This window comes from Phyllobates terribilis, unplaced genomic scaffold (genome assembly GCF_046119375.1).
Source record: "Phyllobates terribilis strain yellow unplaced genomic scaffold, ASM4611937v1 Scaffold_11__3_contigs__length_659146591, whole genome shotgun sequence".
Lineage (NCBI taxonomy): Eukaryota > Metazoa > Chordata > Amphibia > Anura > Dendrobatidae > Phyllobates > Phyllobates terribilis.
Window position 1 is genome coordinate 487,983,555 of NW_027362771.1, and position 25,436 is coordinate 488,008,990.

At 45.2% G+C, this 25,436-nt stretch overlaps 1 protein-coding gene across 9 annotated transcripts in view; it reads right to left on the reverse strand.

The window, feature by feature from the left end:
* Positions 1-25,436, reverse strand: part of BLM (BLM RecQ like helicase) — a 50,672-nt gene that overhangs the window by 19,870 nt on the left and 5,366 nt on the right. For 4 of the 9 annotated variants that reach the window (XM_073653518.1, XM_073653515.1, XM_073653520.1 and 1 more), the window contains exons 2-7: positions 14,668-14,766; positions 7,300-7,868; positions 5,616-5,778; positions 5,385-5,473; positions 5,165-5,291; positions 4,456-5,084 (exon numbers count right to left, since the gene is read on the reverse strand). In XM_073653518.1, coding sequence (XP_073509619.1) covers positions 4,456-5,084; positions 5,165-5,291; positions 5,385-5,473; positions 5,616-5,778; positions 7,300-7,868; positions 14,668-14,765 — 1,675 coding nt within the window. In that variant the 5' untranslated portion in view covers position 14,766. Of the gene's footprint in view, positions 1-4,455; positions 5,085-5,164; positions 5,292-5,384; positions 5,474-5,615; positions 5,779-7,299; positions 7,869-14,667; positions 14,767-21,827; positions 21,911-25,436 lie in introns of all 9 variants that reach the window. The other 5 variants (XM_073653517.1, XM_073653514.1, XM_073653513.1 and 2 more) reach the window with 2 other exon arrangements.

The following is a 25,436-nucleotide window of genomic DNA, read 5'->3' on the forward strand; positions in this document are numbered from 1 at the left end:
TCAGACCATTCTTGGCACCTTTTTTTATACGTGAGAGCCTATGGGAACTGCTCATCTGGCAATATCAACCTTTTTAATTTTTGCAGGCCTCTATTGAGCTAGGGTAGACTCCCAAAAAGCCAGGTTCCTGCCTTGATTATCCTGGTTCAGCAGAATTTAACTTGCAGGCCATGGGTCAGGCCTGCCTGTCCTAGCAGGGTGAGCTCAAGACCACCGTATTATCCCAGGGATCTGACCTCTATTGGGTCCTGAAACCCTTCGGTCCACTCCGTTGGTGCAAATCACAGTACTCTCTTTATTTTGGCTTTTTAGTGATTTTTTTCCTCTTTTGTGATCCCTTCCATCAGGCGAGGATCAAAGGGAGGCTCTCTCCTGTCTCCCTCCTTTTCTGGCACTGAGTGGTACTGCATTTGGCTTTCTCCTTTCGCCTAAGGCCACGGCCCCAGTATCAGTATTCGGTCAGTATTTTTTTCTCAGTGGGAGCCAAAACCAGGTGAGGAACAATCAGAGAAAAGGTATAATAGAAACAAGTCACCAATTCTGCATTTATCACCCACTCCTGAGAAAAAATACTGACCGGATACTGACCAAATACGGATAGTGGGGCCGTGGCCTTAGCGGGATTCTACTTTCATTTTAATGAGGAGATGGCTCTCCTTCCTTTAGGTACTTTGCCGCTCATCTCTGAGAGGTTCTCACATAATCTGACGTAGTCAAAGCTATGCAGCTCAACTTCTCTCTCACAGATGTCTTATAGGTCATCTGCTAGTAAGCTCTGGCAGAGGTCCGACCCCCTCTAAGGTGACCATTGCTCGCTGGATTAGATCGGCCATTATGGAGACTTATGTCAAGGCCTGTGTTCCCCCATTCAGGGTTATGGCTTACTTTGTGTGGGCTGTAAGACTTTACTGGGCCATTCTTCATCAGGCATCAGTTCTGCAATTAAGTAAGGCAGCTACGAGATCACAGGGGCATACATTTTCTAAGTTTTACAGGGTCCACACCTTTGCATCTGCAGACGCATGTCTTGGGAGTAGGATACTTCAGGCTCCAGTTGCTCATGCAATGGCTTTAGTAAGAGTGGAAAATTATGTGGTAACAGTATAATATTTAGTTTATTCCCACCCCTACAATGCCTGGGCATGCTCCTGATGAGGTTGCGGATGGTCTCCTGTGGAATCTCCTCCCAGACCTGGACTAAAGCATCCGCCAACTCCTGGACAGTCTGTGATGATGTCCCAGATGTGCTCAATCGGATTCAGGTCTGGGGAACGGGCAGGCCAGTCCATAGCTTCAATGCCTTCATCTTGCAGGAACTGCTGACACACTCCAGCCACATGAGGTCTGGCATTGTCCTGCATTAAGAGGAACCCAGGGCCAACTGCACCAGCATATGGTTTCACAAGGGGTCTGAGGATCTCCTCTCGGTACCTAATGGCAGACAGGCTACCTCTGGCGAGCACATGGAGGGCTGTGCGGCCCTCCAAAGAAATGCCACCCCACACCATTACTGTCCCACTGCCAAACCGGTCATGCTGAAGGACGTTGCAGGCAGCAGATCGCTCTCCACGGTGTCTCCAGACTGTCACGTCTGTCACATGTGCTCAGTGTGAACCTGCTTTCATCTGTGAAGAGCACAGGGCGCCAGTAGAAACTTTGCCAATTCTGGTGTTCTGTGGCAAATGCCAAGCATCCTGCACGGTGTTGGGCTGTGAGCACAACCCCCATCTGTGGACGTCGGGCCCTCATACCACCCTCATGGAGTCGGTTTCTAACCGTTTGTGCAGGCACATGCACATTTGTGGCCTACTGGAGGTCATTTTTCAGGGCTCTGGCAGTGCTCCTCCTGTTCCTCCTTGCACAAAGGCAGAGGTAGCGGTCCTGCTGCTGGGTTGTTGTCCTCCTACGGCCCCCTCCACGTCTCCTAGTGTACTGGCCTGTCTCCTGGTAGCGCCTTCAGCCTCTGGACACTAAGCTAACAGACACAGCAAACCGTCTTGCCACAGCTCGCATTGATGAGCCATCCTGGATGAGCTGCACTACCTGAGCAACTTCTGTGGGTTGTAGAGTCCGTCTCATGCTACCACAAGTGTGAAAGCACAACCAACATTCAAAAGTGACCAAAACATCAGCCAGAAAGCATTGGTACCGAGATGTGGTCTGTGGTCCCCACCTGCAGAACCACTCCTTTATTGAAGGTGTCTTGATAATCGCCAATAATTTCCATCTATTGTCTATTCCATTTGCACAACAGCAGGTGAAATTGATTGTCAATCAGTGTTGCTTCCTAAGTGGACAGTTTGATTTCACAGAAGTTTGAGTTACTTGGAGTTATATTCCGTTGTTTAAGTGTTCCCTTTATTTTTTTGAGCAGTGTATATACAGCTCTGGCAAAAATTAAGAGACCACTGCATAGTTTTCTAAAAATCCGCACCTCCACATGTCTGACAGCCATTCCATTCCAGTGTCAGTTGAATTCCAACCACAGTCCACCTCATTCTACTTAATGTGCTTCTGATTAGGTGATCACCTGAACCAAATCTTATGTAACGAGGGAAAGTATAAAAAAACACTGCTGTGGTCTTCACAGTCCTCTTGCAATAGGACAAGCTGGATGGCAAAGCAAGTGCTAGGAATAGCCCAAAAGTAATTTGAATGAAAAAATAACTTTTAACCATGCCAAAGGAGTTGAAAAGAAAAATCTTGAGGGAGGAAAAGAAGGGCTCAATTCTGGCTTTACTAGCAGAGGGATACAGTGAGCGTCATGTTGCCTCCATCCTTAAAATTTCGAAGACGGCAGTCCATTACAATAGGGTCAAGCAGCAGACATTGAGGACAACAAAGCTACAGACTGGCAGAGGGCGAAAGCGACTCTCCACTGACCGGGGTGACAGTCATCTTATTCGAATGTCACTCAGGAACCGCAGGATGACATCAAGTGACCTACAAAAGGAATGGCAAATGGCACCTGGGGTGAAGAGCACGGCAAGAACAGTTCGTAACAGGCTCCTAGAGGCCTCAAGTCATGGAAAGCTAGAAAAAAGCCTTTCATCAATGAGAAGCAAAGGAGAGCCAGGTTGAAGTTTGCCAAAGACCACAAGGATTGGACCATAGAGGACTGGAGTAAGGTAATCTTCTCTGATGAGTCTAATTTTCAGCTTTGCCCAACACCTGGTCGTCTAATGGTTAGACGGAGACCTGGAGAGGCATACAAGCCTCAGTGTCTTGCACCCACTGTGAAATTTGGTGGAGGATCGGTGATGATCTGGGGATGCTTCAGCAAAGCTGGAATTGGGCAGGTTAATCTTTGCGAAGGACGTATGAATCAAGCCGCATACAAGGTTATCCTTGAAAAACACTTGCTTCCTTCTGCTCAGGCAATGGTCCCCAACTCTGAGGACTGTTTTTTTCCAGCAATGCCCCATGCTGAGGTCAATCAATGTGTGGATGAAGGAGCACCACATCAAGACCCTGTCATGGCCAGCCCAATCTCCAGACCTGAACCCCATTGAAAACCTCTGGAATGTAATCAAGAGGAAGATGGATAGTCACAAGCCATCAAACAAAGAAGAACTGCTTAATTTTTTGTGCCAGGAGTGGCATAAGGTCACCCAAAAGCAGTGTGAAAGACTGGTGGAAAGCATGCCAAGACGCATGAAAGCTGGGATTAAAAATCATGGTTATTCCACCAAATATTGATTTCTGAACTCTTCCTGAGTTAAAACATGAGTATTGTTGTTTCTAAATGAACAAGAACTTGTTTTCTTTGCATTATTTGAGGTCTGAAAGCTCTGTTATTTTTCATTATTTTGACGATTTCTCATTTGCTGCAAATAAATACAAAATTTTTAGCTTTGAATTTCGGAGACCTGTTGTCAGTAGTTTATAGAATAAAACAACAATGTACATTTTACTCAAAAAATATACCTATAAAGAGAAAAATCAGAGAAAATTAAAATTTTGCAGTGGTCTCTTAATACATATATATATGTATTATATAATATATATATATATTATATATATATATATATATTATATATATATATATATATATATATATATATATATATATATATATATATATATATATATATATATATATATATATATATATATATATATTTTTTTTTTTTATTTATTAAGAAACCACATAATTAGAGATCACCTCGACAATGTTGAAGCCAATAAACGAGTTTAGTAGCTCTGCCCAAATTGACAACACGAACTGCTGAGCTCACAGATTGGCTGTCGCGCTGTTGACGTGAGGTCAGCTCTGCAGACAATAACAGACACTGGCAGTAGCAGTGGAGACTCAGTGCTGGACCCAGGGAGGGTGAGTATTGCATTTTCAAAAATTTCAGGAGTTGATCCTTTAACAAATAGCTTCATTTCCATTAAGGGTTTTCACAATGAGATCTCCTTTGTTTGTTTTTTCCTATAATTATTAGAATTTACCTGCTGTCCCAGTGGGTTTAGAGGTGTTACCAGAAGGTGGTAATGACACTCGTTTGCTCTTCTGTACGGCTGGTGCTTCCCGTATTGTGGGATATGGTGACGGTAAAGATTTGTTAGTAGGTGGTGCTGCTGGGCTGTCCAAGCACTGCACGTCATCATCGAAATCTTCAATGTCAAAATTGTCAATATCAAAATACATGTCATCCATGTCTGAGGTATTCGGCTGCTGTGCAGGCGGTTTGGCACATGTACTAGAAGTCAGGGGCTTTTCACTGTATGGAGTATTGAAACGACTGGAAATAAAAACAGAGTCCTGGAGACCGGAGGAATCTTTACTAGTACAGTCATAAGCCTTGAAGGAAAACAATGTTTTGTTTTCTATCCGAGAGTCACTCATATTTCCACAATCCGTAGTAATGTCTTTTTCCTTTGGTGCGTCAGGAACAACCGACTTAAATCTAAAAACATTCCCCAATGGGCGTTGTACTGATGCATCCGAGACTGGAGTCCCCAGAAAGCCTGGTGTCGAGTCATTTATTTTAGAAACAGATGGTTTTGAACCACTGGATAAGCAACGAGCCTCGACCAGTGAAGATTTCATCACAGAATCATTCGATGAGAGCCTTTTCCTGTCCAATTAAAGGTCAAAGTAAATAACAGAAATAAAAGGAAAATTTGGGAACATATAAACCACATCTGACTTACTTACCAAATATCCATCTGCTTCTGCAGCTCCTTTCTACAAGACAGGAACAGCATCTCAGATGTGGGAATCTGGTCAACCAGCTTACAGATATCAAACATTACTGTGTAGAGTTCGGGTGCCACTGCTTGTCCTAGTGTTAGGAATCACCCAAAAAAGAAAAAGAAAAACTTAAATCTTTATCAATACAATGTTTTGTTCTGACACCAGCATAGGATGCGCCTACCCTGTGCTGCGGACACATAGTCCTTTTGGAGATGTTCTGTCGTATTCTCCTCTGCAGTCCCAGAGCTGACTGATGACTTCCCCAGAAAACTTTTGTGAAAATATGGGTATAGAAAATGGATCATGACATTACAATAAGGCAGCAATATTTTGGCAATAATCAAAGTACAAAGCTTATGCATATATTTAGCTCAAGAACTACTGCATCCACACATTACTAGGTACTACCTACCAGATACTCCTGAGCGCCGGCGGGGAGGAAAGACTGCTATCAGTTGGAGATGGAGGAATAAAATCCTCATCACACTCATCCTCAGGAAGTATCACCTCAGCCACGGCTCCTGCATCAATGTCATCATCACAAACGGCATCCACAGTGTCTTTTGCGCTGTCATCTAAGAAGAAAAAGTTATGATAGTTTAACAAAGTTCAATGGCAAAGTATCTTAATTAATAGTGTAGTTCTAATCTAAATCAGTATAAAAAATAAAACCATTCTACGGAGCTACTACGATCCTGCTGACAGTAGCTGAAGGTTATGCAGGTCCTAGCAAGAGAATGCCCCCTTTCCCCTCTAGGTCGTCCATTTATTTATTAGTGCATACAGAAAGTGGTCAAAGTGATTTTCCGGACTAAACCAAAATTTCTGCAGTTCCTCTATTGCAGATTCCTTGCAGTGGTCAAAACTGAATTCGGAGCCTTCTGAGATCACTGGAGCACAGAAACATCAAGTCTGGAGAGTCAGCTTAACATGTTCTGGAATTACAATTTGACAGCAAGGTGGTCAACCTGTAGTTATAATTTAGAGAACTGCAATATTAGCATTCCCTAATATTTACCTAGGCAGATAGGAAGATATCTGTCCATCATACGGAGCAGGACTGGGGAGTGTAGGTGGACTGGCCCAGCAGATGCATCTTACACAGACTGGAAGAAACCCCCCTGTACTTGCTCAGTGTTTACTAAAGGGGTTCTCCGAAAATGTGATAAAAAATGGCCGCCGTCACATATTTCAAGCTGCAGCATGCCCTAGTCAAGTGTCAGGATGGGCTGCACCCAGAAAAAGCTACTCGAGAGATGTGTCTCATCTGTCAGAGATGTAGCATCATGAACAAATATACCCAAATCTCCTCACTCAGTGGAACAAGACAGTGACAGCAAGAATAAAAAAAAACAAACAAAAAAAACACATTATGATCTGTCAGTCGAGGAGACGTTTTCTCCTGCCACAGCCCTGCTCCACAGCTGAGTAAAGAGATCAGATATTTTTTTTCTTACGATGTTGCTCCTCTGACAGTAGAGACATGTCTCGAGCTGTGTGTCTTGAAGCTGTAATCCACTCGACACATGACTAGGGCAGGTTGCAGCATGAAACATGTAACAGCAACCATTTTTATCACATTTCCGGAGAACCCCTTTAATTTGTGAATCACTCAGTTCTATGTAAAAATAATTATGTCCCTAAACTCAGACATCCTTTCACCAACAAGTGCTGTCGCCTTCCACTCTATGAATGACTACATACACATGAACAGTATTTTTGAGAGCAAGAAATATTTTTCATGCAGCGATAACATTTACATTATTGCAGATATTTTGCAATTTGTTTTCTTTAACAAAAAAGTACAAACGGAGAAAAGTACTGAAACATTGGCCAGATCAGGTCAGTAAGTAAAGGTCAGCTTGGGCTATGTTCACACTATAGCCTCCACTTAGAAACCACAAACCTCTGCCAGGTCTGTGGTATATAAGACAGTTCTGGTGCCCAATGGACCTCACTCACAGGGTATACTAAGTTCCACCATAGTTTGCATCAATTTGACATGCAGCGTCACTATTCTGTCTCGGCCAAGAGTCCTAATGAAGTCTCCAATGTGAACAGACTTAATGCTTTACTTTCCATTCTAGAGAACTGACCTGCGCACACCACTGCTTCTGTAGAGACTGCCGCAGACAAGTCAGGCTTCTTGGCATCCACAAGCTGATCAGAACCAGATGTCCTTATATTGCCTTTACTATTACAGGGGTCCACTTCAGTAAACAGTGATTTGGAAGATGTCTCAGACTTCGTTTTGTTGCATTGCTGTGGAGTCTTCCCAAATTTCCTTTTATGAAATACTGGTGATACAGAGGTGTCAAAATCATTTATATCATCCCAATCCTCCAGGCTGAGAACAGAGCTAAGAGAGGTATTGCAGTCTTTATTAATCTTTGAGGAAGCCTTGTCTTGAGGAACATGGTCATTCTGTTGGCCTTTACTAAACTGAACATCTTTAAAAGTAGTCGGTTTTGGAGACGTCTCAGTTAGTTTCGGGCAACTAGCAGTGGAAAACCCATTGGAGAATGAAACTGACAAGTGGTTTTTTGATGGGTCGTCAAGCGAAACGTTCACATTTTTGTCCTTCAGAGGCACTTGCTGCTTTGCTTGAATGACACTAGTAGCTGTGGATCCATCGGGAGAGCTCTTCTTTTTAAAGGTAAAAACACTTTAAAAAAAAAAAAAAGGAGAAAAAAAATCATCACGTGTAAAGAGGTGAACCATACAAGTTACATGTGAAAATGGTCTGACACACAGTGGTTTGGAAATCTGAAAGAGGTTAAAGGCACACTCGGGGCACAACACATCCACTTTTTAGGTCTAGTAAAGAGTATGAGGGGATAGTAAATGACATATGACTGTCTCTTTGGTGGTCTTTGAATACTTGTGAATTCATAATATTAACCGCTTTACCCCCGAGGGTGGTTTGCACGTTAATGACCAGGCCAATTTTTACAATTCTGACCACTGTCACTTTATGAGGTAATTACTCTGGAACGCTTCAACAGATCATCCAGATTCTGAGGCTGTTTTTTGTGACATATTGTACTTCATGATTGTGGTAAAATTTCTTCGATATCACTTGCGTTTATTTGTGAAAAAATCTGAAATTTGGCGAAAATTTTGCAATTTTCAAAATTTGAATTTTTATGCCCTTAAATCTGAGAGATATGTTACACAAAATTAATAAATAACATTTCCCACATGTCTACTCTACAACAGCACAATTTTGGAACCAAAATTTTTTTTTAGTAGGGAGCTATAAGGGTTAAAAGTTGACCAGCGATTTCTCATTTTTCCAACAAAATTTACAAACACATTTTTTTAGGGACCACATCACATTTGAAGTGACTTTGAGGGGCCTTTATGACAGAAAATACCCCAAAGTGACACCATTCTAAAAACTGCACCCCTCAAGGTGCTCAAAACCACATTCAAGAAGTTTATTAACTCTTCAGGTGCTTCACAGGAACTTTTGGAATGTGGAAGAAAAAAATTAACATTTAACTTTTTTCACAAAAATGTTACTTTAGACCGATTTTTTTTTTTATTTTCGCAGGGGTAACAGGAAAAAATGGACCACAAAATTTGTTGTGCAATTTGCCCTGAGCACGCTGATACCCCATATGTGGGGAAAAACCACTGTTTGGGTGCACGGCAGGGCTCGGCAGGGAAGGAGCGCCATTTGAATGTAAAATTTGCTTGAATAATTAGCGGACGCCATGTCGCGTTTGGGGAGCCCCTGATGTGCCTAAAGAGTGGAAACCCCCCACAAGTGACACCATTTTGGAAACTAGACCCCTCAGGGAACTTATCTAGATGTGTGGTGAGCACCTTGAACCCTCAGGTGCTTCACAGAAGTTTATAACATTGAGCCGTAAAAATAAAATTTTCACATTTTTCCAACAGAAATGTTTTTTAGCCCCCAATTTTGCATTTTCACAAGGGTAGCAGGAGATATTGCACCATGCAATTTGTTGTGCAATTTCTCCTGAGTAAGCAGATACCCCTTTTGTGGGGGAAAACAAATGTTTGGGCATACGGCAGGGTTCGGAAGGGAAGGAGCGCCATTTGACTTTTTGAATGTAAAATTTGCTTGAATAATTAGCGGATGCCATGTTGCGTTTGGGGAGCCCCTGATGTGCCTAAATAGTGGAAACCACCCCCCACCCCCACCCCACTCACCCCAGTGACTCCATTTTTGAAACTACACCCCTCCAGGATTTTATCAAGGGGTATAGTGAACATTTTGAACCCAGAGGTACGACACAGATTTTGATAACATTAGGTCACCATATTGAATAAGTTGTCATTAGTCTTGAGTGCAAGTGCTCGCTATTTGAGTTTGCATTGGGTGCTCAGGTATGCACCAAGTATCGCAGGTGCTCAAGTGACATGCTCGAGTCCCCGCCCACATTTTCACGGTTATTAGACACCCAAAAAAAAAAACATGCGGGGTTCGCTCGTGCATGGCAGGCAATCCCCGCAAGGTTTTTTGGCTGTATAACAGCTGCAAAACATATGGGGCAGAGACTCAAGCATGTCACTCGAGCACCCGCTATACTCAGTGCATACCCGAGCACCCAATGCAAACTCAAGTAGTGAGCACTTGCGCTCAACATCAGTCGCCATATCGTCGTCATTTTTTTTCTTTACTTCTGAAAAAATCCCAATCCTAACCCTAGCCCTACCCTAACGTTTATTTTTACGCCGTTCCTCGTGCGGTATAAGTGATTAGACATCTTTATTCTTCGGGTCGGTGCAATTACAGCGATACCAGAATCATATTGGGTTTTTATGATTGACAACTGTCACACACTAAAAGAAGCATTTTTTTGCAAAGACCAGTCTTTGCATCGCCATATTTTGAGAGCTATAATTTTTCCATATTTCGGTCGACAGAATCATGTGACTGCTTGTTTTTTGCGGTACAAGTTGACGTTTTTATTGGTACCATTTTCGGGCACGTGACATTTTTTGATCACTTTCTATTTTGATTTTTAGAAGGCAGAATAAACAAAAAAACAACAATTCAGGAATTGTTTTTTTTGCTTTTGTTTTTTTTAATGCCATTCTGCGTGTGGTAAAATTGATAAGGCAGGTTTATTCTTCGGGTCAGTACATTTACAGTGGTACTGCATTTATATTTCTTTTATATTTTGGCACTTTTATCTATTTTATAGAAAAAATAATTGTTTTTGCATCGCTTTATTCTGAAAGCTATAACTTTTTTATTTTTTGGTTGTTGGAGCTGTATGGCGGCTTGCTTTTTTGAGGGACAAGATGACGTTTTCAGCTGTCCCATTTTTATTTACATTTGTCTTTTTGATCGCGTTTTATTCCATTTTTTGTTTGGCGGTATGATGATAAAACATCGTTTTAGGTGTGGTTTTTTCTTTTTTTCTTTTCCACCGTGTTCACTAAAGGGGTTAACTAGCGGGACAGTTTTATAGGTCAGGTCTTCCGGACGCGGCAATACCAAATGTGTGTACTTTTAGGCTGTGCCCACGATGCAGAAATGCTCCGGATTTTTTCCTGAGCGTTTCTGCATCTCCCTGGCAGAAAAAAAACGCATGCGGATTGTACATGTGGATTGTACATGCGTTTTCCTGCCAGGGACATGCGGAAATCGAGCGTTATTCACTGACATTTCCGCATGCGGATTTACAAGCGCTTTCCAAGCGATTAGCATCACTTGGAAAGTGCTTGTGACAACTAGGTCACACTATATAAATCAAACAGCATGGATTTATATAGTGTGACCTGAGAGAGTGGTTAAAAATAAAAAAATAAACTAATACTTACCTTCCGATGGCCACAGAGACTTGCAGCGCTCCTGTGCTGGCTGCTGTCAGATCGCGGTACTGAAAAGACCTGCCGTCACATGACTGTGACGTCACCGCAGGTCCTTCAGTCCTGCGCGATCTATCGGCAAGCAGAGAGAAGGAGTCCGGGGGCCGTCGGAAGGTGAATATAATCTTTATTTTTTATTTTATTCTTTTTTTTATGGTACCTGGATGTGGAGGAGACTCTCCTCTATACCCGGGTACCATCCGCACATTAGAACGCGCCAATTATGCAAGTACAGATGCAGTCTTGCGGAATTGGCGCGTTCTAATGCAAGTCAGTGGCGGCGAAAACGCCGCGCTTCCGCAAAATAATTGGTAGTGCTGCGTTTTTTTCAGCAATGATAATCCGCAGCGGAAATTTCCGCATCTGCACAGCACATGCGGATTATCATTGGGGAACATTGCTGCCCTTCTACCATGCGTTTTTAATGCGTTTCTGCAGCGTTTCCGCAGCTGCAAAAACGCTGCGGAAACGCATTAAAAATGCATCGTGGGCACACAGCCTTATTGTTTTTTTTCATAAGATTTATTTATTTATTTATGGGTACAATATATTTTTATTTTTTTAAATATTTTTACAATTTTTTATTTTTTTTCACTTTCTGACATTTTTATTACTTTTACACATTGTCCCACTGTGGGACTTTCACTTTTTGCAGCCTGATCAGCCCTATAGCATAGGAATGTAGAACCATCCCTGTGCTATGTAGCCTGTCAGCGCTGCACAGGGAGAAGTTACTTTGGTTGTGCATTGCACATGACCAAAGCAACTTCCTGCCTCATGGTGACCCGGATGTTGTCATGATGACATCGGGTCACCATGACAACATCCGGGACAGGACTCAGACGCCGCGGGACGCCGGCAGAAAAGGTAAGTATAGCGCTTACCTCTTCTTGTTACTGGAATGCTGCGATCAATTTTGATCGCAGCATTTCGGGGTTTAATGTGCAGGGAGCGGAGCGGGACCGCTCCCTGCACATAGCACAGGGTGTCAGCTGTAACAATCAGCTGACACCCGGCGGCGATCTCACCCGAACCGCTTGTGTGCGGGCGAAATCGCCAGGGCGTACTAATACGTATCAGGCCTATAAGGCCCAGGGCACAGATACGCCCTGGGCAAGAAAGGGGTTAAAGAAATAATCAGCTGTTTTCCGCAGGTCCCGGCACGTAAGTCAATAAGCTAACTACAACATTAGCTGCAATAAAAAGGGTTGCGTCTAAAGGGGTTGTTCTGGCTTGGAGCTCAAGTCTGCAAATCACATACTTGCGGTCAAGCACCCGCCCACTCCGGGAGCAGGCACAAGAGACACCTGACAGCACACACACTGCACGATGTGAGGATTCACAAGTCTGCAATCACAGAGTGACTGAAGACTTTAACCCCAAGCCTGGACAACCCCATTAATTTATTTGAGATAGAGCAGAATACTCAGATATTTATGTGGAATTTTCTACAAAACTTGTTTTGGATTAAACCTGATATTATAAAGTATATCTTAATTTAATTATTTTATTTAACAGAAAATTCCAGCCAAAAACATTAAGGAGGTGGTACACTAGAGGATGACCCCTTATTAATTGCCCCAGGATGCTTCATAAATAATATAAACCTGTATCTAAAAGCAGGGCTGTGGAGTAGGTAAGCCGAACCTCCGACTCCTCAATTTCCATGACACCAACTCTAACTCCGACTCCACGACTCCGACTCCCTCATACACGGCTCAAGTTTAAGTGATAAATTTACTGTAGCACAGATTCATCTCAGCTAAAAGTCTAGACCCTTAGATCAGGAATAGGACAGACATTTATAGGACATTTCATAACTTTCCCAAATTCTAATGAAAAAATATTCCCCACAAACTGCATTGAACTCCTGTACCCAATTTATTATATATTTTAGGAGTCTGAGTTGGTCCATTTTATACCGACTCCCAACTCCACCATAATGGACTCCGACCCCACGACTCTGACTCTACAGCCCTGTCTAAAAGTCTATATCTAAGTGTTTCTTTGGACGTAAATTTGAAGGCTGCAGATGTCACGTCACACTGTTCATATCAGGAGACCACCGAGGAATGAAGGGCCGAGATTGAGGAGCGACACCAGTCCAGGAGGTAAGCATAACATTTGTTTTAAATAATGCAGAACCTGGAGCAATTAATATGGGGTTATCCAGGAATGGACACCCCTTTACGGTTGTAGCTACACACCACGCAATTCTCAGTATGACAATGCCATGTCAGAACATAATGAAGATATGTTCACATTGAGATTGACAAGGTGCCGCAAACCTGGTACAAAGGTTGCGAAAAATCCCTCAGATTTCTTGCAACTTGCGCCGATGTACCGAAACAAGCAAGAAACTGTTGGATTATTTATGGAGGTAAATATCAAAAAATGCCAAACAATTACAAACATAAGAAAAACAAGAAGAAATTAATGAGAAGATAAGCTCCCATGGTATGCCAAATCTAGCCACATAAAACCAGAGAAATTCCTCTAAAATATGTATCCAATTGTAAATACACATATGGAATATAACAAGCATAAAATGCTAGTAATCAATATATCCCATAATCCATATACGCAGAAATACATTAATAGCCACAATAAAGAATAGATATAATGGAAGCCAGGCTAGAAATATTAACAAGAAATCAAAGTATGTGAAAGATATAGCATAATCCTATGAGTGGACGAGTAAATAATGGGAGAATATGTTATGCCAAACCAGACATATTACGTACAGTCCAGAAGTGTGGTCACAAAGGAGAACTCCGGTATAAGTGGGGCATGGCAGGTAAGAAGGCCTCCTTGCGTATCACCGGCACTCTGCAGGCTTCCTCAGGGGTGAAGTAGCCAAGCTACTGGTCACAAAGGGACCAGATTTATTTTTATCGCATTATGTTGCTATGTAGCCTTGCTTTACAATCTTTACCTGCTTAATGTGTGTTATGGTCAAAGTTGCTTTGTAGCCCTGATATGACTTTGATGTTACTACTGGCATAAAAAAACTTGCAATGGGCACAGACACTGTGTGCCATCAGTCCAACGGCTCATGTAGTCGAGCGTATAAATTGGACGTGTGCTGTCTGATTCTGATTGCATTATTGAATAGCATGGGTCAGTGTGCTATTAGGATGAATGTCTTTTCTCTCGGTACGAGTGTCTGTGAGAAACAAATCGCTGCATGCACTACTTTAATCTGAGTCTCGGAAGAGCCTAACACATCCAAGTCTATGGGTGCAACAACAAAAAAAAAAATTTGGATCGCACATGGACTAGCAGAGTGGCATCCGATTTTTACAAATCGATGTCTATTATAAACCTAGGAAACTATATGTGATCACGTACATGTGTCAATGTAGTTGTATGAAAATGGATATCACATGGATATAAAAAACGAAGACACAGATGACACATGGATGAAAGTTAGAAAAAAAATTGTCTGGGTTTTCCGGATGAAACTCAGACCATTTTTCATATGCTCGTCTGCAGGCACCTTAAGGGCTCAAGCAGACGTCCGTGGATATCGATCCAATCATTCACCGCAATGCATGGACTGGCCCACGGGTTCTATATCAGCAATTACCTGAAATTACCTGAAGGGTACTCACCCAGGTTTATTCTTCTGCAGAGAAAGCTTGTTTCCAGAAAGCTTGGAAGAGAATAATTCCAGCTGCTTCTGGAGATTGTTCTGTGGTAAAGCAGCCATGCTGTGAGAAAGCAAGCACAACAGTGAACGAAACAAGCAATAGTCAATTTATGTTACATTAGTACCACACTGCAGTTTAAGGCTATGTGCCCACAATGCAGAAATGCTCTGGATTTTCCCTGAGCGTTTCTGCATCTCCCTGGCAGAAAAAAACGCATGCGGATTGTACATGCGTTTTTTCAGCCAGGGACAAGTGTTTGTCACACGTTTTGCACATGCGATTTCGCATGCGGGTTGTCAAGCACTTTCCAAGCGATTTTAGCATCACTTGGAAAAGTGCTTGACAACCTGGTCACACTATATAAATCCATGCAACCGGCATGGATTTTATATAGTGTGACCAAGTTAGTTAAAAAAAAAAAAGAATAAAAATGTTAGAAAATTAAAAAAAAAACATTATACTTACCTTCTGATGGTCCCCGGTGTCCCCGGTCTCTCGCGATGGTCTAAAAGGACTTTCCATGACGTTATTTAGTCATGTGACAGGTCACGCGACCGCCGAGGTCAGCGGTCACATGACTAAATGACGTCATGGAAGGTCCTTTTAGATCATCGCGAGCTGCCGGGGAGCCAGGACGCATCACTAAGGAGACCGGGGGCCATCAGAAGGTAAGTATAATGTTTATTTTTTATTTTAAATTTTTTTTTTTTTTTTACAGGTACTATGGTACCCGGGTCTGGAGGAGAGTCTCCTCTTCTCCAGACCCGGGTACCATCCGCACATTGAATCGCTTAATATCCGCTTGTGCACGTGTAGTCATGTGGATATTAAGCGATTCAATGCAAGTCAATGGCGGCAAAAACGCCGAGATTACGCAAAGTAATTGGTAGTGCTGCGGATTTTTCCGCAATAATAATCCGCAGCGGACATTTCTGCAGCATGTGCATAAGCACATGCGGATTATCATTGGGGAACATAGCAGACCTTCTACCAAGCGTTTTTTAAGCGTTTCTACAGCGGAATTGCAGCTGCGGAAACTCTTAAAAAAAGCATAGTGGGCACACAGCCTAACTGAAAGACTCAGAAGTCTGGAATCCAAGTACTATCCCATCAGAGGTTTAGGCAGCTTTTCTGCAATTGCATTATGCTTTACACTGCTGTACTGCGCGTCATTTGACATTTCATAACGTTTTGTATTCAGACGAATCTGAATTGAAACGCGTCGATTTGACGGATGTAATTCCTCACTGGAGCAGATTGATGTGATGCTTGTATTTCTCGGATGAACTCAAAGATTTTTATATCTTGGACTCAATAAATTACTAATGTTTTAACTTTATCTTACGATGGAGATTTTCCTCTTTTCTCTTCATATGTTGTAAACCACTCAAAAGCATTACCATTTTAAAAACTGCACCCCTCAGCGTATTTAAAATTGCTTTTAGGTAGTTCATTAACCCTTCTGGTTCTTTTCAGGAAGTAATGGAAAGTGGCATGACAAGAATGAAAAAGTTTATTTTTACCACCTAAATTTTGATAACTTCTGTACAGGCCGCTATAACCAGCAGACACGAAGGCCGTTATTTGGCCGTTACCTTCCATTGCAAACATCAGGACCACACAATCAAGATCTCAGGGTGTCAATGAGGTTAAAGAGGAAGCCCTCACACTCAATTAACTATTTAGATTTTGTAGTCACTATTGACAGCAGAATCTAAGGGGTTAAACTTGCATGGTCGGTGCCAACACTAATCGTGGCTGATGCAGCTAGTTGTCAGCTATAGTGTACAGGTGATAGCTACAGGATTGTCACCTGTCAGGGAATGCTAGTCTCTTATATCGCAGGTCAGTAAAAAGACGTCTATTGGTCACTAAGGGGATAAGAAGAAGAGAATTTATCAGCTACCCATAAAATAGGTAATAGTTTATAGAACGGTGGGGGTCCAATCGTTGCCACCCGCACCGACAGCCAGAATCGGAGGGTGTAGTGCCGTCCTTTTGAAAAAGTGAAACCTTGAGCATTTGACTGATGTAAATAAACTTTTGGACAAGTGAATTGTGTGAGGCCGCACACATCTAGTCAGAATGTGGTAGGAGGCATGGATATCGCATGACTACCCGGTTTGGCCGACGGGATCGCAGAATCCTGACAGCACGTGCTATGCATACTCACAACTCTGCAGTGACATAGCATGACTGCACACTTTTGTGTCAAACCTGTATTTCCCCTTAAAAGTCTATGGTGGTATTCATATGTCCGTGTTTTTGTGAACCATGTCCCCGCACAAAAGTCATTGATACGTTTCAATTTTTGATCCGAGTAACAGATCAAAATTACTCACATAAGTCTGTGAAAAATCACGGAGAGAACAAAGGTGCCATCAGTGTGCAATCTATCTACTGTATGTGATTAAGATAGTAATGAAAAATCACTAATGGTAAATACTGAAGCACTGACCGACTGCTGATGAAACTTGCATCCAAAACACAAATGAAAATCAGATTGTCCGTTTAAACACGTGAAAAATCACGGATGTCTGAATGAAGCCTAAGGAAGAGTTTTTGTCACATAATGCATGTACCATGATTAAGGACAAGTATCTCTCTGAAAAATATTGGATAATGCATTGATTTTTTTTCGGTAACACTTTCTATAAGGATAATTTCTGATTTTTAAAAATGCTACTAAGATAAACAGCGAAGTTTATATCTGTATAAGGTAGACTATCCACATGAAAACAGTGCACTAAATTTATGAACAGTTTAAATCCTAAAAAGTCACAAATTGAGAACAATTTTAAATTTTTGCATTATACTCGCCAAAAGTTGAAAAAGTAGACGCTGACTACAAGAAGGGGCATGAACAAAAATAAAATGTCACTTGCATTTCAGGAGAACTTGAAGCAGAATATCTGGGTCTGCCTCCAGCTCATTCTCCTCCTCCCCCCTCTCCAGAGAACTTAATAAGAACCAGCTGCCATCTTCTATCTCAGTTATGGGAAAGTCTGTATTCACTGAAGACAAATTGCACCTGTGAACTGAGAATGAAAGATCTATTGTTTGTTTTTCCTCTCAGAAGTGATGGTCCTCACAAAATATTTACCACTTATCTGCAGGATAAGGCTGAGTTCACACGATGCGTATTTCATGCGTTTCCGCGGCGTTTTTGCAGTTGCGTAAACGCCGCGGAAACACATGAAAAACACATGGTAGAAGGGAAGCAATGTTCCCCAATGGAAATCCGCATGTGCTGTGCCCATGATGCGGATTTTTCCGCAGCGTTAACGCTGCGGTCAAAAATCCGCAGCATGTCAATTAATTTTGCGGAAACGCGGCGATTTCGCCGCCATTGACTTGCATTAGAACGCGCCAATTCCGCAAGACAGCATTTGTACTTGCGTTATTGGCGCGTTCTAATGTGCGGATGGTACCCGGGTGTGGAGGAGAGGAGAGTCTCATCCACACCCAGGTACCATTAAAAGCTGTAAAAAAAGAATAAAATAAAAAATAAATGTATTCTTACCATCTGTCGGCCCACGCACCGCTCCTGCTTGGTTCCCGGCACTTGCAGTGAGTTGTAGGACCTGCGGTGACGTCAGAGTCATGTGACGGGTCACGTGACGCTGACGTCAGCAGGTCTTTCAATTCAAAGTTGCCGGCGAGGGAGAACGGAGTGAGCAGGACAGCGCGGGCCATCGGAGGTAAGTATATACACTCTCTCGGGTCACACTATATAAATCCATGCCGGTTGCATGGATTTATATAGTGTGACCTAGTTGTCAAGCACTTTCCAGGTGATGCTAAAATCGCCTGGAAAGCGCTTGTCAATCTGCATGCGGAAACGCATGTGAATCTGCATGTGGATCCGCATGTATTCTGCAGGAAAAACGCATGCACAATCTGCATGCGTTTTTTCTGTCAGGGAGATGCAGAAATGATGCAGAAATTTTCTGCTTCATTTCTGCATCGTGTGCACATACCCTAAATGTTGCTAAATTTGTGATGGCTGGGACACTCACCAATCATGAAAACAGGGGTCCTTTGTCTAACATATGAGTAAGGAAGGTGGACCACACATACTGTATATGAACTCCTCACTTTTCCATTCAAATGGAAAACCGATGACCCTGTCCTCATAATCAGTGGGGGTCCCATATACACTGCTCAAAAAATAAAGGGAACACTGAAATAACACATCCTAGATCTGAATGAATGAAATATTCTCATTGAATACTTTGTTCTGTACAAAGTTGAATGTGCTGACAACAAAATCACACAAAAATCATCAATGGAAATCAAATTTATTAACCAATGGAGGCCTGGATTTGGAGTCACCCCCAAAATTAAAGTGGAAAAAACACACTACAGGCTGATCCAACTTTGATGTAATGTCCTTAAAACAAGTCAAAATGAGGCTCAGTATTGCGTGTGGCCTCCACGTGCCTGTATGACCTCCCTACAACGCCTGGGCATGCTCCTGATGAGGTTGCGGATGGTCTCCTGTGGGATCTCCTCCCAGACCTGGACTAAAGCATCTGCCAACTACTGGACAGTCTGTGGTGCAATGTGACACGTTGGTGGATGGAGCGAGACATGATGTCCCACATGTGCTCAATCGGATTCAGGTCTGGGGAACGGGCGGGCCAGTCCATAGCTTCAATGCCTTCATGTTGCAGGAACTGCTGACACACTCCAGCCACATGAGGTCTGGCATTGTCCTGCATCAGGAGGAACCCAGGGACAACCGCACCAGCATATGGTCTCACAAGGGGTCTGAGGATCTCATCTTGGGTACCTAATGGCAATCAGGCTACTACTGGCGAGCACATGGAGGGCTGTGCGGCCCTCCAAAGAAATGCCACCCCACACCATTACTGACCCACTGCCAAACCGGTCATGCTGAAGGATGTTGCAGGCAGCAGATCGCTCTCCAGGGCATCTCCAGACTCTGTCAGGTCTGTCACATGTGCTCAGTGTGAACCTGCTTTCATCTGTGAAGAGCACAGGGCGCCAGTGGCGACTTTACCAATCCTGGTGTTCTGTGGCAAATGCCAAGCATCCTGCACGGTGTTGGGCTGTGAGCACAACCCCCATCTGTGGACGTCGGGCCCTCATACCCCCTCATGGAGTCAGTTTCTAACAGTTTGTGCAGACACATGCACATTTGTGGCCTGCTGGAGGTCATTTTGCAGGGCTCTGGCAGAGCTCCTCCTGTTCCTCCTTGCACAAAGGCAGAGGTAGCGATCCTGCTGCTGGGTTGTTGCCCTCCTACGGCCCCCTCCACATCTCCTGGTGTATTGGCCTGTCTCCTGGTAGCGCCTCCAGCCTCTGAACACTACGCTGACAGACACAGAAAACCTTCTTGCCACAGCTCGTATTGATGTGCCATCCTGGATGAGCTGCACTACCTGAGCAACTTCTGTGGGTTGTAGAGTCCGTCTCATGCTACCACGAGTGTGAAAGCACAACCAACATTCAAAAGTGACCAAAACAACAGCCAGAAAGCATTGGCACCGAGATGTGGTCTGTGGTCCCCACCTGCAGAACCACTCCTTTATTGAGGGTGTCTTGATAATTGCCAATAATTTCCATCTATTGTCTATTCCATTTGCACAACAGCATGTGAAATTGATTGTCAGTGTTGCTTCCTAAGTGGACAGTTTGATTTCACAGAAGTTTGACTAAGGCTATGTGCCCACGATGCAGAAATGCTCCGGATTTTTTCCTGAGCGTTTCTGCATCTCCCTGGCAGAAAAAACGCATGCGGATTGTACATTAGTTTTTCCTGCCAGGGACATGCGGAAGTGAAGCGTTCTTCACATGCATTTTCGCATGCGGGTTGTCAAGCGCTTTCCAAGAGATTTTAGCATCACTTGAAAAGTGCTTGACGACTTGGTCACACTACATAAATCCATGCAGCCGGCATGGATTTATAGTGTGACCGAAAGAATGTTAAGGCTGTGTGCCCACGATGCGTTTTTTAAGCGTTTCTGCAGCGGCAGAAACGCTTAAAAAACGCATGGTAGTAGGTCTGCCATGTTCCCCAATGATAATCCGCATGTGCTGTGCACATGCTGCGGAAATTTACGCTGCGGATTATCATTGCGGAAAAAAAAGCAGCACTACCAATTATTTTGCCGAAGTGCTGCGTTTTTGCCACCATTGACTTGTATTAGAACGCATGTATTCCGCTTCACTAGATAAGCACATGCGGAATACATGCGTTCAATGTGCTGATGGTACCCAGGTCTAGAGGAGAGGAGACTCTCCTCCGGACCCGGGTACCATAGAAACTGTAAAAAAAAAAAAAAAAAAAGAATAAAATAAAAAATAAATATGATACTTACCTTCTGACGGCCCTCGATGCGCTTGTCCTCCCTTGCCGGCAAATCGCGATGGACTGGAGGACCTGCGCTGACGTCATAGTCATGTGATGCTGACGTCGGCAGGTCCTTCAGTGCAGTGTACCGCGATCTGCCAGCAGTCAGCACCGAGCAAAGCAAGACTCCGGGGGCCATCGGAAGGCAAGTATAGATTTTTTTTTTGACATTCTCTCGGGTTACACTATATAAATCCATGCCGTTTGCATGGATTTATATATTGTGACCAAGTTGACAAGCACTTTCCAAGTGATGCTAAAATCGCTTGGAAAGCGCTTGTCAACCCGCATGAGGAAATGCATGTGAAGAACACTTCACATCCACATGTCCCTGGCAGGAAAAACTCATGTACAATCCGCATGCGTTTTTTTCTGCCAGGGAGATGCAGAAACGCTCAGGAAAAATCCAGAGCATTTCTGCATCGTGGGCGCATAGCATAAAAAATAAATATATACTTAATAATAATAATAATTTTTATTTATATAGCGCCAACATATTCCGCAGCACTTTACAATTAAGCGGGGACATGTACAAACAATAAATTCAATACAAGGTGAGACAGTTTAAACAGTTACATCAGGAGTGAGGTCCCAGCTCGCAAGCTTACATTCTACAAGGAAATGGGGGGACACAATAGGTGGAAAGTGCTTGTTATATCAGGTCAGGCAATTATAATAAGTCGGGATTATCATATAAAGCTGTATGATCCGGTCATCAGCCTGTATATTCAAGTGCACATACCTTACCTTCTGATGGCCCACGGAGTCTTTATTCGATGCGTCTCGGCTGCTGAAAGAACCTGCCGATGTCAGCGGTCGCGTGACCTGTCACATGAAAAAATGACGTCATGGCAGGTCCTTGAGTCCACCACGATATGCCAGTAAGCCAGGACAAAGACACTGGGGGCGATCAGAAGGTAAGTATAATGTTTATTTTATTCTTTTTTTACAGGTACTATGGTACCCGAGTCCAGAGGAGAGTCTCCTCTTCTCCACACCCGGGTACCATCCGCACATTGAAACGCATGTAATCCGCATGTACAGATCCAGTGATGCGGATGACATGCTGTCCTATGCAAGTCAATGGCGGCGAAAACGCAACGCTTCCAAAAAATAATTGGTAGTGCTGCATATTTTTCCACAATGATAATCCGCAGCGGAAATTTCCGCAGCATATGCACAGTATATGCAGATTATCATTGGGGAACATGGCAGGCCTTCTACCATGCGTTTTTTAAGCGTCTCTGCAGCGGAATTGCCGCTGCGGAAATGCTTAAAAAACGCATCGTGGGCACACAGCCTTACTTGGAGTTATATTCTGTTGTTTAAGTGTTCCCTTTATTTTTTTCAGCAGTGTATATTTTTTACTTATCCTGCAAATAAGTGATAAATCTTCTTGGTCTGACTATCCATAGATCTCTGATCTGTTGTGTGATCTTCTATAGACACAACCTCATTGAGGGCAATAAATACATCAGACACTGGCCAAATCTGATGCAAAATGCCCAGATAAAGTATATGCAAGAGATGAAAAGCTGTGTAAGCTCGGCATTCATTAACCCTGTCCATGTGTAGCTGATGTTTGGTGCATGCTTATGGAGGCACCTGCCTGTAACAGAAGTAATGGGAGCTAGCGCCCTCTAGTCGCAGACCACACGTATTACACACCACCTCTGTCACCCCCCACAGACCGCGCGCATTACACACCACCTCTGTCACCCCCCACAGACCGCGCGCATTACACACCACCTCTGTCACCCCCCACAGACCGCGCGCATTACACACCACCTCTGTCACCCCCCACAGACCGCGCGCATTACACACCACCTCTGTCACCCCCCACAGACCGCGCGCATTACACACCACCTGTCACCCCCCACAGACCGCGCGCATTACACACCACCTCTGTCACCCCCCACAGACCGCGCGCATTACACACCACCTCTGTCACCCCCCACAGACCGCGCGCATTACACACCACCTCTGTCACCCCCCACAGACCGCGCGCATTACACACCACCTCTGTCACCCCCCACAGACCGCGCGCATTACACACCACCTCTGTCACCCCCCACAGACCGCGCGTACTACACACACCACCTCTGTCACCCCCTACAGACCACGCGTACTACACACACCACCTGTCACCCCCTACAGACCACGCGTACTACACACCACCTCTGTCACCCCCACAGACCGCGCGTACTACACACCACCTGTCACCCCCCACAGACCGCGCGTACTACACACCACCTGTCACCCCCCACAGACCGCGCGTACTACACACACCACCTGTCACCCCACACAGACCGCGCGTACTACACACACCACCTCTGTCACCCCCCACAGACCGCGCGTACTACACACCACCTGTCACCCCCACAGACCGCGCGTACTACACACCACCTCTGTCACCCCCACAGACCGAGCGTACTACACACCACCTCTGTCACCCCCACAGACCGAGCGTACTACACACCACCTCTATCACCCCCACAGACCGCGCGTACTACACACACCACCTGTCACCCCCACAGACCGCGTGTATTACACCCCCCGTCACCCCCACAGACCGCGCGTACTACACACACCACCTGTCACCCCCACAGACCGCGCGTATTACACACACCACCTCTGTCACCCCCCACAGACCGCGCGCATTACACACCACCTGTCACCCCCCACAGACCGCGCGCATTACACACCACCTGTCACCCCCCACAGACCGCGCGCATTACACACCACCTGTCACCCCCCACAGAACGCGCGCATTACACACCACCTGTCACCCCCCACAGAACGCGCGCATTACACACCACCTGTCACGCCCCATAGACCGCGCGTATTACACACCACCTCTGTCACCCCCCACAGACCGCGCGTACTACACACCACCTCTGTCACCCCCCACAGACCGCGCGTACTACGCACACCACCTCTGTCACCCCCACAGACCTCAACTTTTACACACCACCTCTGTCACCCCCACAGACCGCGCGTACTACACACACCACCTGTCACGCCCCACAGAACGCGCGCATTACACACCACCTGTCACCCCCCACAGAACGCGCGCATTACACACCACCTGTCACGCCCCACAGACCGCGCGTACTACACACCACCTCTGTCACCCCCACAGACCGCGCGTACTACACACCACCTCTGTCACCCCCACAGACCGCGCGTACTACACACCACCTCTGTCACCCCCCACAGACCGCGCGTACTACGCACACCACCTCTGTCACCCCCACAGACCTCAACTTTTACACACCACCTCTGTCACCCCCACAGACCGCGCGTACTACACACACCACCTGTCACCCCCCACAGAACGCGCGCATTACACACCACCTGTCACCCCCCACAGAACGCGCGCATTACACACCACCTGTCACGCCCCACAGACCGCGCGTACTACACACCACCTGTCACCCCCACAGACCGCGCGTACTACACACCACCTCTGTCACCCCCACAGACCGCGCGTACTACACACCACCTCTGTCACCCCCACAGACCGCGCGTACTACACACCACCTCTGTCACCCCCACAGACCGCGCGTACTACACACCACCTCTGTCACCCCCACAGACCGCGCGTACTACACACCACCTCTGTCACCCCCCACAGACCGCGCGTACTACACACCACCTCTGTCACCCCCCACAGACCGCGCGTACTACGCACACCACCTTTGTCACCCCCACAGACCTCAACTTTTACACACCACCTCTGTCACCCCCACAGACCGCGCTTACTACACACACCACCTGTCACGCCCACAGACCGCGCGTACTACACACCACCTCTGTCACCCCCACAGACCGCGCGTACTACACACCACCTCTGTCACCCCCCACAGACCGCGCGTACTACGCACACCACCTTTGTCACCCCCACAGACCTCAACTTTTACACACCACCTCTGTCACCCCCACAGACCGCGCTTACTACACACACCACCTGTCACACCCACAGACCGCGCGTACTACACACCACCTCTGTCACCCCCACAGACCGCGCGTACTACGCACACCACCTCTGTCACCCCCACAGACCGCGCGTACTACGCACACCACCTCTGTCACCCCCTACAGACCACGCGTACTACACACCACCTCTGTCACCCCCACAGACCGCGCGTACTACACACCACCTCTGTCACCCCCCACAGACCGCGCGTACTACACACCACCTGTCACCCCCACAGACCCCAACTTTTACACACCACCTCTGTCACCCCCACAGACCGCGCGTACTACGCACACCACCTCTGTCACCCCCACAGACCGCGCGTACTACACACCACCTCTGTCACCCCCACAGACCGCGCGTACTACACAC